The sequence below is a fragment of the Podarcis pityusensis genome (genome assembly GCF_964106645.2).
Source record: "Podarcis pityusensis genome assembly, chromosome: 12".
Lineage (NCBI taxonomy): Eukaryota > Metazoa > Chordata > Lepidosauria > Squamata > Lacertidae > Podarcis > Podarcis pityusensis.
In genome coordinates this window covers 3,283,853-3,301,817 of record NC_138037.1, presented here as the reverse complement: position 1 = coordinate 3,301,817, position 17,965 = coordinate 3,283,853, and the positions used below count along the sequence as shown (strand labels likewise).

General features: G+C 51.3%; 1 protein-coding gene across 2 annotated transcripts in view; it reads left to right on the top strand.

The window, feature by feature from the left end:
• The window catches only part of LOC308459003 (uncharacterized protein), a 63,572-nt gene that overhangs the window by 33,453 nt on the left and 12,154 nt on the right, over window positions 1–17,965 (top strand). The window contains exons 1-5 of one of the 2 annotated variants that reach the window (XM_080973957.1): window positions 1,425–1,523; window positions 3,006–8,786; window positions 9,982–10,281; window positions 14,985–15,073; window positions 16,854–16,937. In XM_080973957.1, coding sequence (XP_080830083.1) covers window positions 1,505–1,523; window positions 3,006–8,786; window positions 9,982–10,281; window positions 14,985–15,073; window positions 16,854–16,937 — 6,273 coding nt within the window. In that variant the 5' untranslated portion in view covers window positions 1,425–1,504. Of the gene's footprint in view, window positions 1–1,424; window positions 1,524–3,005; window positions 8,787–9,981; window positions 10,282–14,984; window positions 15,074–16,853; window positions 16,938–17,965 lie in introns of those variants that run through there. The other variant, XM_080973956.1, reaches the window with a different exon arrangement.

Sequence of the window (17,965 nt, the reverse complement as noted above, 5' to 3'; positions counted from 1 at the left end):
CTTTGCTTCTCACATTGAGGGAACCACCAGAAGGCCCTTGGCGCTGGACCTCAGTGTCCGGGCAGAACAATAGGGGTGGAGACGCTCCTTCAGGTCTACTGGGCCGAGGCCGTTTAGGGCTTTAAAGGTCAACACCAACACTTTGAACTGTGCTCGGAAATGTACTAGCAGTTTGAAAGCACACCAGTGCAAGTAGATAAATAGGTACCACTACAGCAGGAAGGTAAACGACGTTTCCGTGCGCTTTGGTTTCTGTCACGGTGTTCCGTTGCTCCAGAAGCAGTTTATTCCTGCTGGCCACATGACCCAGAAAGCTAGCTGTGGACAAACACCGGCTCCCTCGGCCAATAAGATGAGTGCTGCAATAAATGAGTGCTGCAACCCCACCTTTGCTAAAGTTGCCTTTGCCTGGACCGTCTGATCGGCAAGTCCTAGGCTCTGTGGTTTAACCCACAGCGCCACCTGTGTCCCCTTACATTAATATAGAAATGTGTATATTCTTATTATCCCAAGACATGTATAATTGTCAGTAACCGAATATATTCTGTGTGAACTCATTCCGAATATCATTCTATTTATCCAAAGAAAGTCTGCATCTATAAGCTGTCCGTTTGTATGTTGCCAATGTTGTGAAGCCATTGATTAAAGGGAATCGTATCTCTATTCTCCCAATTCATCAATATGGCCAAGTTTAGGGTGTGTAGAATCCATTTTCATCGTCCTGTTATCAACTTCCATACAAGGGGTATATAGTTCAAGAGCATATTCACCTCTGAAAAAAATGTATTTTTCCCCCGGGCACGCTTGTATATTACAGTCTCAAACACAGAAAACTTAGACCAGGGCTGGATTTAGGTTTGATGAGGCTCTAAGCTACTGAAGGTAATGGGGCCCTTTATATGTCCAGCTGTCCTTTGTCAACAACAAATTGTCGCTTTCTGTGTGTGTTGAATATATGCTATATGTGGGGCCCATTACGTACATCATAGGAGCCTACACAAAAACACTGTTGCTATATGTAGGTTAAATTTAATTTTATTTATTTTTTATCTTATATTTTGGAAATGTACATCCAGTTGTTTTTTTGGGGGGGGACCCCCAAGAGAGTGGGGCCCTAAGCTATAGCTTGTTGAGCTTATACGTAAATCCGGCACTGACTTAGACTTTCAGTAAAATGTTGGGCTTTGTGAATTTGCCTCTGTCGTCCAAAACTTGGCAAAGGTAGGGGAATCACCTGGAAAAGCGTGAGCTCTGGCTTCCCATGTGTTGCACACCTGAACGCATGAAGCACCATTGATGGACTTACCTGCCGTGACTTGGTCCAGCCCCTTTTAAGTGTCCTCTCCTGCCATTGGCTCAGCAGGCCAAGGTGTGTCACGGAATGCTGCGAACACTCTAATTGATTCAGAAACTTGCATCACACAAAGCCCAGATAGGGCTGAGGGTGGGAAATCTCACTAGCGATGGGCTCAGCGAGGGAGAGGAAGGGCAATACCATCGCAGGATGGGCCAACTCTTAGACCGTACGTATGTGTGTGTGAGAGAGTATTGCACACAAGAATTTGTCCATAAGTCATGATTTTTTTGGGGGGGTACCCCTTCTCCTCAAGGGATGTGGGTGGCGCTGTGGGTTAAACCACAGAGCCTAGGATTTGCCGATCAGAAGGTCAGCGGTTCGAGTCCCCACGACGGGTTGATTTCCCTTTGTTCAGTCCCTGCTCCTGCTCCTGCCAACCTAGCAGTTCGAAAGCACATCAAAGTGCAAGTAGATAAATAGGTACCACTCCGGCGGGAAGGTAAACGGCGTTTCCGTGCGCTGCTCTGGTTCGCCAGAAGTGGCTGAGTCATGCTGGCCACATGACCCGGAAGCTGTACGCCGGCTCCCTCGGCCAATAAAGTGAGATGAGCGCCACAACCCCAGAGTCGGCCACGACTGGACCTAATGGTCAGGGGTCCCTTTACCTTTACCTTACCCCATCTCCTCTCCAATAAGCCAGCAAACCTGTAAACGGGATGAGAAAAGACAACTGGTATTTCCCTGCTGGAAAAGCCAAGCATTAGTTGGTGCCAATGAGGCCTTTTTGGGGAGAGCATTCCACAGTCGGGGGGCCACCACAAAAAAGGCCCTTCCTTGTGCTGTCTGGAGGGCCACTGCCACCACATCACAGAATGATGATGATTATGATTTTTTTAGTTTCTTTTTTCAGACATAAAAACCAAGAGGGGAAAAAATACACTAGAAATGTCCCACCCATAGATAGTTAAAAGCCAGAGGCCTAGTTAAGAAGGAATGTTTTTGCCTGGTGCCTTGAAGATATACAATAATAGTGACAGATGTCTCCACCCCCATCGTTTTGCCCAGACACTGAGGTCCAGCTCCGAGGGCCTTCTGGCGGTTCCCTCCCTGTGAGAAGCCAAGTTACAGGGAACCAGGCTGAGGGCCTTCTTGGTGGTGGCACCCACCCTGTGGAACGCCCTCCCACCAGATGTCAAGGAAATAAACAACTATCTGACTTTTAGAAGACATCTGAAGGCAGCCCTGTTTGGGGTGGTTTTTAATGCTTGATGTTTTATTGTATTTTTAATACTTTGTTGGAAAGATAATATTATCCCTGGAGAGAGAATTCCACAAACTGGCAGCCACTACTGGAAAGGCCTGTTCTTTTGCTGCTGCTGCCCTCCGGGCCAAGTACAGTGGTACCTCGGGTTACATACACTTCAGGTTACAGACTCCGCTAACCCAGAAACAGTACCTCAGGTTAAGAACGTTGCTTCCGGATGAGAACAGAAATCGTGCTCCGGTGACGCAGTGACAGCAGGAGGCCCCATTAGCTAAAGTGGTGCTTCATGTTAAGAACAGTTTCAGGTTAAGAACGGACTCCGGAACGAATTAAGTACTTAACCCGAGGTACCACTGTACTGAAATGTTGGTGCTAGTTTGTTGTGGAGCGATTTGGATTAATGCTTCTCCCCCAATCTTTCTCTTCTCAATCCCCCATCCCCAGATGTATCCCGGACCACCTCCACGTCCTCCACGCCGAGTAGTGAGGCCCTGACACCGCTGCAGATGTCCCCGGCGGTGACGCCCGACTGCCAGACCGGCCTCCCCATGGACCCCACCCTCTGTGGCAAAGTCGTTCCGGCTTTCCTGCCGGCGAAGAAAGAGGACCGCCCGCAGCCCGAAGGAGCCAGCTGTGACACGGCCGTGGGCAACGCCGCGACCGGCCTGGTAGCCCTCAGCGAGTGCGGGCAGGTCGTGATGGAGCAGGCCCCGAAAGCCGCCAAGGCGGCGCCCAAAGGTCAGGGGGAACCTACGTCGGGCGTGGACATGCTGGACACCCGGATAGTGATGGGCGAGGAGACTCAATGCCTCAGTGAGGATGAGGAAGATGGGGAAGGGGCTGCCTCTGCGCCGCTCACACGGGGCACCTTGGAGGCCAGCTCTGAGGAGGAGGAAACGAGCGACATGGAGGATCCGGACATGGTTGACCTCCAGGCGAGGCCTCCCCACCAGACCCCAAAAGACTTGGCCAGCCGGCAAGCAGGCATGACCCTCCCTGGCCTCCGGAATCCGCAGGAGGCCAAGAGGGCAGCCATGACACCTCCACTCTCTCAGGGCGAACATTTGGCGGACCTGCCTTCTCCGCCTCCTGCGCTCACCAAAGACCTCTCCTTGGAGCCTGCCGAGGCCCAGCCCCTGCCTGGCAAGCACACTTGTGGCCTGGACCCAGAACTATACTTCACGGCGCCCTCGACCCCCATCAAGACTGTGTTTTCCCACCTCAGGCACCAACCCTTCTCCAAAGAGAGCCTCAGCGAGGAGCAGAACGACACAGACAACGAAGGCCTTTGCTCCCCACCCACCTCCCCCTCGGGGTCCTATATCACGGCCGAGGGAGGCAGCTGGGCGTCTTCAGGCACCGGCAGCACTTCCCCATCTTGCTCCCCCAACCTGATCGCAGAGTCAGAAGCCATGGAGGCCCCGGCGGCAGACGGCGAGGAGTTTCTCTCGGAGTACGCAGACGGCCGCCCGAGGCTCCCACGGGGACCCAGCCTGTCTCCCGACTTGGAGGGGGAGTTTGCTTTCCAGACCCTCTCCTCCAGCACTTTAGTCCACTCGTCGTTCCCCGAGGACGACGACGACGGGCAGACGACCCCGGAGGAAGATGGCGGCGACTGGGGCGCCGAAGTCGCTCCCTTGAGGCCGGGCCCTCAGAGGTTTGAGCAAGTGGCTCCGTCTTGGCCCGAGAGCAGAGAGGACTCTGGAGACGAAGTGGATCTGAGCCGCGAGCTGTCCAAAGCAGAGGCTCCGCCAGCCTACGAAACGGGAGCCGGAGACTCTGCCGAGTTTGCAGGATCGAAACCCTGCCTCTTGCCCGGTTCACTCGCTGCCTTCCCTTCTGGGACGGACACCTCTGAGGCTGATGCACCCGGCCGGCCGCAGGCCGAGACGACAGCTTCCGCCCCAGACGACGGCGTGGACGGCGCTGACAGTGACCAGATGATTTCTGCTTTGCTCCTGCCTTTCCGTGGGAGCCTCATATTTGAGGCGGAGTCCGTGGAGATCACACTGTTCCCCCAAGGGGAGTCGGTGGGGAACGACGCCCTCTACGGCGTGGAGGACGACGACAGCACTTCGGCCTCCTTCCTGCACTCTCTCTCGGAAACCTCCATCAATGAAGGCGTGGACGAGTCCTTTGCTTACCAGGACGACACCTCCCAGTCCTCAGACTCGGCCTCCTACAACGGGGAGGACGACGAACGGCTCTACAGCGTCGAGCAATACGCCGTGGTCGCGGAAGCTGCGGTCGCCCCTGCTCAGGAAGCGGCTGAGCCTCCAAAGGAAGACACAGTGCCCACGCTGTCCCGATCGGGCAGCGAGAGCGAGATGGAGACCTCGTCTGACGCTTACAACACAGACGAGGAAGAGACGGCTTCTGCCGGGGACAATGGGCACCCGAGGGCCGAAAAGGAGGAGCGGGAGGAGAGAGGCTCCTCCCTGGAGAAGGCTGAAGATGAAGAGATACCCCAGGAGGACCAAATCAAAGCTTCAGCTTCGCTCCCCACTGAAAAAGAAGCGGCCTCCAGGTTGCAGCTTGTGCCTGAAGCTCCCGGCGATTCCTCCGAATGTTCTGGAAGCAGCAGCAGTTCCCCTACTGGTCAAGGATGGGGGTCTCCTATGGAGCAGGGCCCCACAGCTCTTTTCGGAGGCATGGGTCGTGGAACTGGATGTGAAGAGGGAGAAGAGCCTTCAAGGGAAAGGGGCGCCCCCTGCGACTCCCCAGAGCACCAGTCGCTCTCAGACGGGCAAGAGGCTGCTGAGGAAAACGTCCCTGACCCCGGAGAATGCCTCATCGCTTGCTTTGATACGGATGAGGAAGCAGATGCTTTGCCGCCTCTGGACAACTCCTTGGAGGGGCCTCGGCCTGTGGGACAAACGGCTGCAGAGTGGGTCGACCAGGTGTATGCAGGCCCTGCCATAGCCCTGGGATGGACCCCGAAGCCGTATCCTGTGGCGTTTGCAGAGCTGGCGACTCCAGACATCAACGACTTGTCTTCCTTTGACATCAGCGCCAGGCTGAAGGAGTCGGAGGAGCGGCTTCTGGAGCTCCTTGACCAAGATGGAGCCTCTGGGGGAGGCTTGACTGAAGCAGAGAGGCCTAATGGAGGGGTGTTCAATGTGGAGCCAGAGAAGGAGGAGCCTCCGTTTGTGTCCCTCCTTGGCTCCTGTGAGGCGGCCATCTTGGACCAGCCTGAAGCGACTCGAGCCGACAACGAGCCGACAGCGGAGTGCCTTATTGCCTGCTTCGAATCGGAGGACGAGCTTGAGGAGGCCTCGTCCCTTGACCAGATGAACAACAACGAGGACCATGTGGTGGCCATCTTTTCTGAGGCAAAACCTGATTCTCAGCCCTTGCTGGGACCAAGCAGCATACAGCAGAACACTGCCGTCGTGGACAGTGAGGTCACCTTGATGGCGGCAGCCACACCTCTGCCCCCCACGGATGTTGAAGAGCGTGCTGAAGTCTGTGGGATGCCAAGAGACTCATCTGGGCTGGAGATGGAGGCCTCCACAGGGCCTCTTGCCAGTGTGGTTATAGGAGACGGTGCAGCCCATCTCAAGTTGTGCTTGGAGACTGGCGAGGCCAAAGACCTGAGCATGAGTGAGCCTCAGCCCGGTGAGAGCCGCCATGAGCCCATGCTGGTAGAAGCAGGCGGCCATCTTGAGGAAGCTGGAGAGGACGCCAAGGGCAAAGATCAGCTAGGGGAAGAGGCTTCAGTTGTAGAGGAAGCCACTGGGGCAATGGAGGGGCAAGCGCTATCGGACGAAGTTGATGCTGGCCAGGACTGGGAAAGTCCGTCCGAGGGAGAAGAGGATGCTATTTCTGAACTTGAAAGTGACGAAAACAGCAGAGCAGACTCTGTCGCTGAGATCCCGCCAGGAGAAGGTTCTGTTTGGCCGGGAGACGGGCTTCAAGCCCAGCGCTTAACCACGCTTCCTGTGGGACTGTGTGGATCAGAAGCCGCCTCATTGCAGGATCCTGGTGCTCAGCCTAGCCTGAGAGACAGCAACATGAATTTGGTTCAGATTCAGAGTAAGGGGGCAGCTCCTGCTTCCGCCAGCAGCGAGACCACAGATGGTCCAGCGTTGGTGGGAAGCTCGGACAAGAAGCCAGGACAGAAAGATGAGAACAAGCTCGTGGTTCCTGCGGCCTTTGAGCAGGTTGTTCGCCAGGCAGGCCTTCCTGAGCCAGCGGGTCGTAAAGAAGGCACTGAATGGCCGCAGCTTGCTGGGGTACAGATTCTGGAGCCCCAGGCAGCAGCCAAAGACACGAAGCTGGCTGTCCAACAGGGGCCTGAGGCTCAGAGGAACAGGGGATGTATGGAGGCGGCTGCATCTCTGCCTCCTTTGAATGATCAGCATCCTTTGGACGTCAAAGCTCAGGTGGAAAAAACTGCCCCAGGAACTTCTAAGGCAGGAGATGCAGTTGCAACGCCTTCCATTGGCAGGGTTGAGGGTCTACCCAGGCAACCCTTGCAGGTGCCAAAGAAGACCTTTGCTCAAGCTCTGCTTCAGGGTCTCCAACCACCTGCTTTGGGCGCTGAACCTTCTGTGCAGGAAAAGGAACTGGATTCCAGTCTCTCTTCCCCGGAGTTGGCAGAGGTCTCCATGCCCAACTCGCAGGCGGACAGCAGCTTCTTCACGGCAGCTGAGGACATCTCTTGTGGGACGCTTGTGCTGACTTCATCCCCTGGCTCTGAGAGGGAAGGGCTCAGCACCCCTGAGCAGGCATGGGGCAGCCCGGCCGAGGATGTGGAGAAGAGCCCTTCTCCTCTTCCACAAGAACAGCCGGCAGCCGTTTCTGAGCTGGAACACCGAGTGGTCGAGACTGAAGATGCTAAGGTTGAACCCTTGGCTGAGCCGTCGAAGATCCCACCAGCAGAGGGACCTTCCCAGCGGAGCATGGCGTTGTGTCTGCATTCCTCTGCTCTTAACCAGCTGCCTTCTCCAGCCAATGCCCGGCCAAGGGATGCGTCACCCGTGCTTTGCAAAAGCCAGCACCTCTTCTTTGCTTCTGAAGAGGAGATCTATTTGTCGGAGCCTGAAGATGCCCAGCACATCCTTTCCAGTGGAAATGCAGAAATGGAAAGCGTTGGTGCTGCAGAATCGCCGGGGACCAGGAGGACTGGTGCAGCCCCGGATGCTTCTGAAGCCGTTGCTGCAGCGACGCCATCTCCAGCCCCCAGCCAACCGGAGCTTCCTGGTGCCTTGTGGCAGAACGCCTCGTTGGTTGCAGAACCTCCAGAGGTCACTGCAGACCAGCAGCAGATCACCGACATGTTGCGAGGCTCCTTCGGCAACCTCAGGGAGCCGGGCTTGGGTGCTGCCCGCCTGGTGAGCAGTCTGCTGGTGGCCGAAGCACAAAGCCTTCTCGGCAGCCTTAAGGAAGACGTCTTGGAGTTCTCCTCCGAAGGCGTCATGCCAGACTTGTCGGAATCGAAGCATTCCAAAGATGAGTTGGAGCCTCAAACCACTTGCAGTCAAGACCAAGTGGCCGGGCAACCTTGCAAGGAGCTGGAGATGGACAGGGTAGCAGTTCCACCACATGTGGAGGTTGTTCCCCTTCGTTCAGAGGCGGTAGAGATGGCGGCTGGGCCGCTGCTGAGTTCTGGGTTGGAAGGAGTGGACCAGGCTGCCGAGGAGGTCGTCTTCACACCTGGTGAAGCCGAAGGGAAGACGTCTGAGAGCGTCGACAGATCTCCACCTCGGAGCTTGCAGGCCAAGCCGACGATCCAGAGTCCAGAAGCCGGTGGGTCAACTGAAGAGATTTCAGAAGAGACGAGACTAGAGGGTGCCACAGCAGAGGCGGTTGGCCACCCAAGAGAGGGAAAAGGACCAGTTCCTTCAAGTGCTTTTGCTGGAAGCACGAAACTCGTGGTCCCTGAAGCTGGTTTGATGAGTGTGGAGACCACCTCTCCTCTATCGCAGGCCCTGCCAGCCTCTGAAGGACCAGCTCAAGAGTCCCTCGCTGTTTCTTTGCAGGCAGAGCAGCCCCCATCGCTTACCTGTGAGGAGGAACCTCCTCTGTCTCCTCCTCCATCTCCACCTTCTGAATCTGAAGAAGTGCCTCCTGTTTCTCCCCCGCCTCCCTCCGACGGCCATTTCCACAGCCCCTCGGCTGCCTCGTGGCTTCCTGCTTCAACAACCAGGCCTGATGAGGAACGAGCTCCTTCCAGAGAGGACCTGATCCTCCTCCGGGACTCGAGGAAGCCTCCTGCGGAAGGTGAGCTTTCATTTCCCCATCTCTCCCATCCAGATAACGGGAGGATGAGGGTTGGTTTTATTTATTTCTTTTTATTATTATTATTAATTTAAAATAAATACATTTATGAGAAAACAGACGTACATACAAGTAAACAAACATACATACAATCAAACAAACAAACAAACAAATAACAGGAAAATCAAACAAACCACCACACTATAAATATAATTATCATCATATATACTCCTGATACTGAACACAATTATAAAACTTATAGAGAAGAAATTAAAAACTGACTTCCAATTAATCTCACTGTACTTTATCCATTACTTTATACTGCACAGTTACACATTTCTTATATAATTTCTTTTTACCTCCCTACGAACTTATATTTATACAATACAGGGATCTAATTCTGCCAAGATGTTTCCTTTTATTCCGTAGTTTTCTAAATAGTCTTTAAAGATCTTTATAGACTTTTTGTTTTGGTTGGCCTCTTACTCTTCCTGTGGCTTTCACGAGCTGCAGATATTCTACCATTAGGATTTGCCAATCTTCTGGTTCGCCAGAAGCGGCTAAGTCATGCTGGGCACATGACCCGGAAGCTGTATGCCGGCTCCCTCGGCCAGTAAAGCGAGATGAGCGCCGCAACCCCAGAGTCGGTCACGACTGGACCTAATGGTCAGGGGTCCCTTTACCTTTACCTATATACCCCCCTCGGACACGGGTGGCACTGTGGGCTAAACCACAGAGCCTAGGGCTTGCCAATCAGAAGGTCAGTGGTTCGAATCCCTGCGACGGGGTGAGCTCCCGTTGCTCGGTCCCTGCTCCTGCCAACCTAGCATTTCGAAAGCACACCAAAAAGTGCAAGTAGATAAATAGGTACCGCTCTGGTGGGAAGGTAAACGGCGTTTCCATGCGCTGCTCTGGTTTGCCAGAAGCGGCTTAGTCATGCTGGCCACATGACCTGGAAGCTGTACGCTGGCTCCCTCAGCCAATAAAGCGAGATGAGCGCCGCTACCCCAGAGTCGTCCACAACTGGACCTAATGGTCAGGGGTCCCTTTACATTTACTACGAGAATTGGCAGCATAGGTTCATTTCTTCAGGTTTTGATGCCAGGCTGGGTGAAGCTGTTTGGAGTTCCTGGCTTCCAACTGCAAGGGAAAGGACACCCCCAACCCCCCCCCTGCCCTAACCTACTTGTCTCTGCAGCCGTGGCGAGCGCCAGACCTGCCAAGCCCTCCCAAGAGGACCAGCCTCCCATCAGCAAAGATTCCAGGGGCCGGAACCGGTTGCCTGGCAACAAGGACGCCCGAGAAAAGGACTCCGTCTCTGCAGGGGAGAAGCGTGGGGACCGGGGGCCGGCGCAGCTGGAGTCGAGCTCCTCCAGCGACCGGGAGCTGCTGTACCGCTGCCCGGAGATTGAGAGCCTGAGGGAAGCCACTGGCATGATGCTCCTGGAGGAGAAGAAGGCGTTGGCGGGGAAGAGGAGCCACGAGGCCAACCACAAAGGTGAGAAACCCCCGTTGGCCTTCCAGGGTTGGTCCCGAGGTGTCTGGTTGCGCCAGGTTGTGGGCGGAGGTGGCGGCAAACTCCCTGGCACGGATCCTGTGGCTCTGCCCCAGCGGGGGGTATCACCCCCACCTGCTATTTTTTTTTATAAGTTTTTATTAGGTTTTCCACAATGATAACAAAAACCACAAAGCAGAGTGATACACAATAACAAAGAAAGAAAGAAAGAAAGGAAGGAAGGAAGGAAGGGGGGAGGAACAATAAACAGATAAACAATAACAACAAACTTAATTCTTCACAAATCCAACCTTTTAAACATCTTGGTTGACTTCCTCAAGTCCCTCCCTTCTGAGTTTCCTTGTAGTTAAAAGTAACAGCTTTCCAATATCATTATTAACTAAAACAATTCCCAATTATTGTTGTTGTTGTTTAGTCGTGTCCGCCTCTTCGTGACCCCCTGGACCAGAGCACACCAGGCACTCCTGTCTTCCACTGCCTCCCGCAGTTTGGTCAAACTCATGCTGGCAGCTTCGAGAACACTGTCCCACCATCTCGTCCTCTGTTGTCCTCTTCTCCTTGTGCCCTCCATCTTTCCCAACTTCAGGGTCTTTTCCAGGGAGTCTCATCTTCTCCTGAGGTGGCCAAAGTCTTGGAGCCTCAGCTTCAGGATCTGTCCTTCCAGTGAGCACTCAGGGCTGATTTCCTTCAGAATGGAGAGGTTTGATCTTCTTGCAGTCCATGGGACTCTCAAGAGTCTCCTCCAGCACCAGAATTCAAAAGCATCCATTCTTCGGCGATCAGCCTTCTTTATGGTCCAGCTCTCACTTCCATACATCACTACTGGGAAAACCATAGCTTTTACTATACGGACCTTTGTTGGCAAGGTGATGTCTCTACTTTTTAAGTTTAAGCTTGCATTTTGCTATAAGAAGCTGATGATCTGAGCCACAGTCAGCTCCAGGGCTTGTTTTTTGCTGGCTGTATAGAGCTCCTCCATCTTTGGCTGCAGAGAATATAATCAATCTGATTTCGATGCTGCCCATCTGCTGATGTCCATGTGTAGAGTCGTCTCTTGTGTTGTTGGAAAAGCGTGTTTGTGATGACAACTTTGTTCTCTTGACAGAACTCTATTATTTCCAATTATAGTCCATCTTATTCACTTTCCTTGACATTCTAAATCCCATTTATTTAATTATAACTTAATTTAATCCTAGGCCTATTTGTTTCTTTCAAGCAATTTCTAATTTTTTATGTTACGATATTTATTCAAATACTCCTTAAATTTCCTCCAGTCCTCTTGGAACTCCTCTTCTTTCTGGTCACGGATTCACCCCACCTGCTATTGAGCCTCTGGTACTGCTGCCTTCGCCAGGTCCTCCCTCAGCCCCTTGCCCAGCAATGGTGCTTCTGGACGGAGAGGAGAGGAGTTCTCACTGGTCTCCAGGTGAAAACGGCAAATGCCGTGCAGGCAATGTTAGAAATTTGTATCCAAACAAACCCGTCTTGCAAAGAGAACATCAACAACGTCTAAGCAACACGATGACCATATACATACGTAGTAGACAATCATGGGACACGGGTCATCATGGGACGCGGGTGGCGCTGTGGGTTAAACCACAGAGCCTAGGACTTGTCGATCAGAAGGTCGGCGGTTCGAATCCCCATGACGGGGTGAGCTCCCGTTGCTCGGTCCCTGCTGCTGCCAACCTAGCAGTTCAAAATCACACCAGTGCAAGTAGATAAATAGGTACTGCTTCAGCAGGAAGGTAAACGGCGTTTGCATGCACTGCTCTGGTTCTCCAGAAGTGGCTTAGTCATGCTGGCCACATGACCCGGAAGCTGTACGCCGGCTCCCTTGGCCAGTAAAGCGAGATGAGCGCCGCAACCCCAGAGTCGGTCACAACTGGACCTAATGGTCAGGGGTCCCTTTACCCTTTACCTAGACAATCTTTATAGAATTCCTTCACACCATAAAAAGATCAAAATGAAATCTTTAGTCTCAAAGTCTCTGAAAATCTTTAAATGCCAAACTTTGTACGGCGGAAGACAAGCTGTGAAGCTTTGTGTATTCAGCAAATACGATGTCCAACACTGAACAGTGATTCCGGATACTGACTACTGTTTCGTAGAATTCTTCGTCAGCGTAGTGGGAGGATATAGAATGCTTTGTAAACCCATCTTATTTCGAATGAATGTATGTAAATGAAAATATCAAATGCTGTGGAACAGTGCTCATGGAATAATGTTAGAAATTAGCCAGGCGCCAGGCGCGTTTTGCTACTGGCGTGGAGATCTCTGGGTGCCCGGCTGATTCCTCCAGCTTTCTTAAGCAGGTCAGCAGAAGAGCTCATTTATTGCCTTTATCTCCCACCCTTTTCTCCAAGGAGTCCATGGTTCACCCCCCATCTCATCTAATAATAATAATAATACTAATACTAATAATAATTTTATTATTTATACCCCACCCATCTGGCTGGGCTTCCCCAGCCACTCTGGGCGGCTTCCAAAAATATTAAAATAATGTAATACATCAAGCATTAAAAGCTTCCCTGAACAGGGCTGCTTTCAGATGTCTTCTAAAAGTCTGGTAGTTATTCTTTTCTTTGACATCTGCTGGGAGGGTGTTCCACAGGGTGGGGGCCACCACTGAGAAGGCCCTCTGCCTGGTTCCCTGTAACTTGGCTTCTCCCAGGGAGTGAACTGCCAGAAGGCCCTCGGAGCTGGACCTCAGTGTCCGGGTAGAACGATAGAAGTGGAGACGCTCCTTCAGGTATAGTGGACCGAGGCTGTTTAGGGCTTTCAAGGTCAGCACCAACACTTTGAATTGTGCTCAGAAACGTACTGGGAGCCAATGTAGGTCTTTCTAGACCAGTGTTATGTGGTCTTGGCGGCCGCTCCCAGTCCCCAGTCTGGCTGCCACGTTCTGGATTAATTGCAGTTTCCGGGTCACCTTCAAAGGTAGCCCCACATAGAGCGCATTGCAGTAGTCAAAGCAGGAGATAACCAGAGCATGCACCACTCTGGCAAGACAGTCTGCAGGCAGACAGGGTCTCATCCTGCGTACCAGATGGAGCTGGTAAACAGCTGCCCTGGACACAGAATTGACCTGCGCCTCCATGGACAGCTGTGAGTCCAGAATGACTCCCAGGCTGCGCACCTGGTCCTTCAGGGGCACAGTGACCCCATTCAGGACCAGGGAGTCCTCCACACCCACCTGCCCCCTGTCCCCCCAAAACAGTACTTCTGTCTTGTCAGGATTCAACCTCAGTCTGTTAGCTGCCATCCATCCTCCAACCGCCTCCAGACACTCACACAGGACCTTCACCACCTTCACTGGTTCTGATTTGAAAGAGAGGTAAAGCTGGATAATCCGTACAACGACCCTGTGAGGTAGGTGAAGAGGCTGCGACTGACCACAAGGTCGCCCAGGGAACTTCAGGACCGAGTAGGGATTTGAACCCTGATCTCCCAGGTCCTAGTCCAACATGCTAACCACTACACCCCACTGGCTTTCTGTATTTTTGCTATGGGGCAGCTCTATAAATTGAGCAGGTAAATAAAGAATGGGGAAGCCAAATGCCCCTTAGAGAAGGTCCTGTAATATTTTCCTTGAAGTTTGAATTAATATTATTCCGGCTTGTTTTATTTGACGTTTCCGTGCATTGTAAACTGCTTTGAGAATTTTTTTCCCTTTAAAATTTAAAGCAGTATACAAATGAAAATAAAATAAAATACGTGGTTCACAGCTTTTTTTTTTTTTTTTTGCAACCCCATTTCATGGTGCTTAGACATTCTGTTATGGAGACTGAAACCTAGGTTCAAGGTGCCATTTTCCAATTAGCTTATATACCTGAGTTTCTAACACCGCGTGAACGGGATCAATAGGGAACGTTGCCAACAATAATTTCAAAAATTTTTAAAAAGTGAAAAGGCTTATTGCTTTTTAAAAAAAATTAATAATATTCTGTTGAGAGCCACCCAGAGTGGCTGGGGAAACCCAGCCAGATGGGCGGAGGTAATAATAATAATAATAATAATAATAATAATAATAATAATACAGTGGTACCTCTGGTTGCGAACGGGATCCAGAATGCAACCCGCGTCTGCACATGCATGGGTTGCGGTTCGCCGCTTCTGCGCATGCGTGTGATGCCATTTTGAGCATCTGCACATGCGCGAGCGGAGAAACCCGGAAGTAACCCGTTCCGTTACTTCCGGGTCGCCGCAGGACGTATCCTGAAAGAACGTAACCTGAACCGAACGTAACAAGAGGTATGACTGTAATAATAATTTATTACAGTGGTACCTCAGGTTAAGTACTTAATTCGTTCTGGAGGTCTGTTCTTAACCTGAAACTGTTCTTAACCTGAAGCACCACTTTAGCTAATGGGGCCTCTTGCTGCCGCCGCCGCACGATTTCTGTTCTCATCCTGAAGCAAAGTTCTTAACCTGAAGCACTATTTCTGGGTTAGCGGAGTCTGTAACCTGAAGCGTATGTAACCTGAAACGTATGTTACCCGAGGTACCACTGTATTATTATTGTTGTTGTTGTTGATGATGATGATGATGATGATGATGATTATAGATGCCTCCAGGCTCACAGAGGCAAACATCTTGGTGCAAAGGAAATACAGTTTTATAAATGGTCTCTTATCTGGGACACGGAAAGGCTCCTTTCACTCCCTGCTTCCTCTCTCTTCCAGGGTCGTCGAATGACTCAGAAAGCAACGAAGGGTCCTTACCTGAGTTGGAGGAAGCAGAGGTTTCAGAACCAAGGACAGCTCAGACGCAGGTGATTTGTTTGAGGCAAAGACGGCTAGATTTGTACGAAGCAGAGATTGCAGCCTCCTGAAAAACTTCTGGCTTCAGAGAGTTGTGCGGGGCAGATATCTTAATCCAGGGGTCAGCAAACTTTTTCAGCAGGGGGCCGGTCCACTGTCCCTCAGACCTTGTGGGGGGCCGGACTATATTTTGAAGGAAAAAAAATGAACGAATTCCTATGCCCCACAAATAACGCAGAGATGCATTTTAAATAAAAGCACACATTCTACTCATGTAAAAACACCAGGCAGGCCCCACAAATAATCCAGAGATGCATTTTAAATAAGAGCACACATTCTACTCCTGTAAAAACATGCTGATTTCCAGACTGTCCACGGGCCGGATTTAGAAGGCGATTGGGCCGGATCCAGCCCCCAGGCCTTAGGTTGCCTACCCCGTCTTAATCCTTCCCCACTGAATGAGTGGGCTGAGCTTTCAGCAGATCACCTAGCGATCTCAGCAGTAGATCTTTCCATATACCGTATTTTTCACTCCATAAGGCGCACCGACCATAGGGCGCACCTAGTTTTTAGAGGGGGAAATCAAGAAAAAAAATCTTATTTCCCCCCCAGCCCCAAAGAGCAGCGTAGAGGCTGCGCGCAACCTCTCCCTGCCGGAGGGGCTGCACACGGCTATCCCTGAAGCCTTCCGAGAGCAGCGCAAGTTCCCACTGCGCTCCTCAGGCTTTGGGTTCCTTTTGCTGAAGCCGGGAGAGCAAGACTCTCCTGGCTTCAGCGAAAGGAACCTGAAGCCTCCAGAACGCAGCGGTAACTCGCGCTGTGCTCCGAAGGCTTCAGGCAGCAATCCCTGAAGCCTGGAGAGCGACCGACCCCTCTCGCTCTCCAGGCTTCGGTGAAAGCAACGGGAAGCCTCCAGAGCGTGGAGGGAGCGCTCCTTCTGCGCTTCGGAGGCTTTGCGTTCCTATCGCTGAAGCCAAGGAGCCTGCATTCGCTCCATAGGACGCACACACATTTCCCCTTCATTTTTGGAGGGGGGAAAGTGCGTCCTATACAGCGAAAAATACGGTACCTTCTGGCCACCTCTGGGCTAAAGGATGTTTCTTGAAGCTGTCTCAGCCTGGGGACTGTACAGCAGCGAGGGTCCTCTGAGCATGTGCAAACTACGCTGCAACGAGGAAGCAACTAGCGGCCGATCTGTTTTGTGAGAATGGAATCGCCTAACAAGGGAAATCGGGAGATTTTTTTCCGGATGTTTGTGAGGCTTGTAAAACTGGAGCGCTGATGAATTATAACGATGCCAATTCATAAGGACAGGCTGATTAAGTTGTATTGGAGGAAATACGATTTTAAATGATGATTAATGATAATGGAAGATTAACGCCATTTGATTAATTAGGAAAATGGGTAAAAGTCTCAGCAAGGATTGAACATGCACAGTCGGGGGAAATAGGAAATGGATGGGGAAGTATTAGAAATTAAGAAAAAGTATTTTACTGTGTGCAGGAAAGAAGGGAGGGAAAAGAAATGTATTGAAAGGGGGGGAAGTCAGCTTTTAAATTAGAGTTAAATTTGAATTAATTCGTTTAAAATTTGGAAAACGAATGGAACTTAATTGGCAAAGTACATTGCAATGTGCTGACTTAAAGCCAGCCGCTGTAAACCGTGTTTAGAACTGAAACAATGTTTACTGCTATGTAAACCATGTTTAGACCCGAAACCATGTTTACTGCTATGTAAACCATTTTTAGAACTGAAACCATGTTTACTGCTATGTAAACTTGCATCTTCCAGGCGCAACTAACGCACTCCTTGGGAACCGGCGAAGAATCCATTAGCAGAGCGAAACAGAGCCGAAGCGAGAAAAAAGCACGAAAGGTCAGTAGAGAATCGGGCAGGGAGGGTCTGGGGTGCAGGAAGAGCGAACAAGCAGAAAATTTTCTCAACTCTGTAATTCTTTGAATGGTCTGCTGAGGCATGTGGCATTCCATGAGAGACAACTGGTGTCTACAGTACAGTGGATGGGACGTGGTGGCGCTGTGGTCTAAATCACTGAGCCTCTAGGGCTTGCCAATCGGAAGGTCAGCAGTTCGAATCCCCACGATGGGGATTCGAACAAAACAACCCCTAGAAGAGCAATTGAACATGGATTTTACAATCTAACTATACTATTGAGCCGTAAAATGAAAGCAATAAACAATGTACTGCAGTCACACAATCGATCCGTCAGTTGCTGAACTGGGTTCCACACAGTCACAAAAACAAAACAAAACAAAAAAGAGCCGCAAAAGCAAAAATGCAAAATAAATAGCAAAAACAGACAGACCTCAGTGTAACACTCAAAGCGGAGCACGTTCAGCTTCTGAAAAAAGTCTGTAAAGTCTGACTTTTAGAAGACATCTGAAGGCACATGGATCACGTTCGCAACCTGAGCGTCCACTGTATTATTATTATTATTATTATTATTATTATTAATTCAACTTATACACTGCCCTATACCCGGAGGTCTCAGGGCAGTTCACAACAAGACCACAACATATAAAGTCAAACCAAACGCAATAACTCAATAACCCTCCCTCCAAAAGCCACATTCTAAAAGGGGGTTGGATGTCAATAAGATCAGCCGAAGGCCTGATTAAAAAGGAACATTTTTGCCTAGCCCCTAAAGGTGTATAAAGAAGGTGCCAGGCGAACTTCCCTGGGGAGAGCATTCCACAGACGGGGAGCCACTGCAGAGAAGGCCCTGTTCTCATGTTGCCACCCTCTGGACCTCTCAAGGAGGTGGCACATGAAGGAGGGCCTCAGAAGATGATCTCAGGGTCCAGGTAGGCTTATATGGAAAGAGGCAGTCCTTGAGGTATCGCGGTCTGAAAGTTTCTGAGCACTTTTCAAAGGCAGTCCCATGC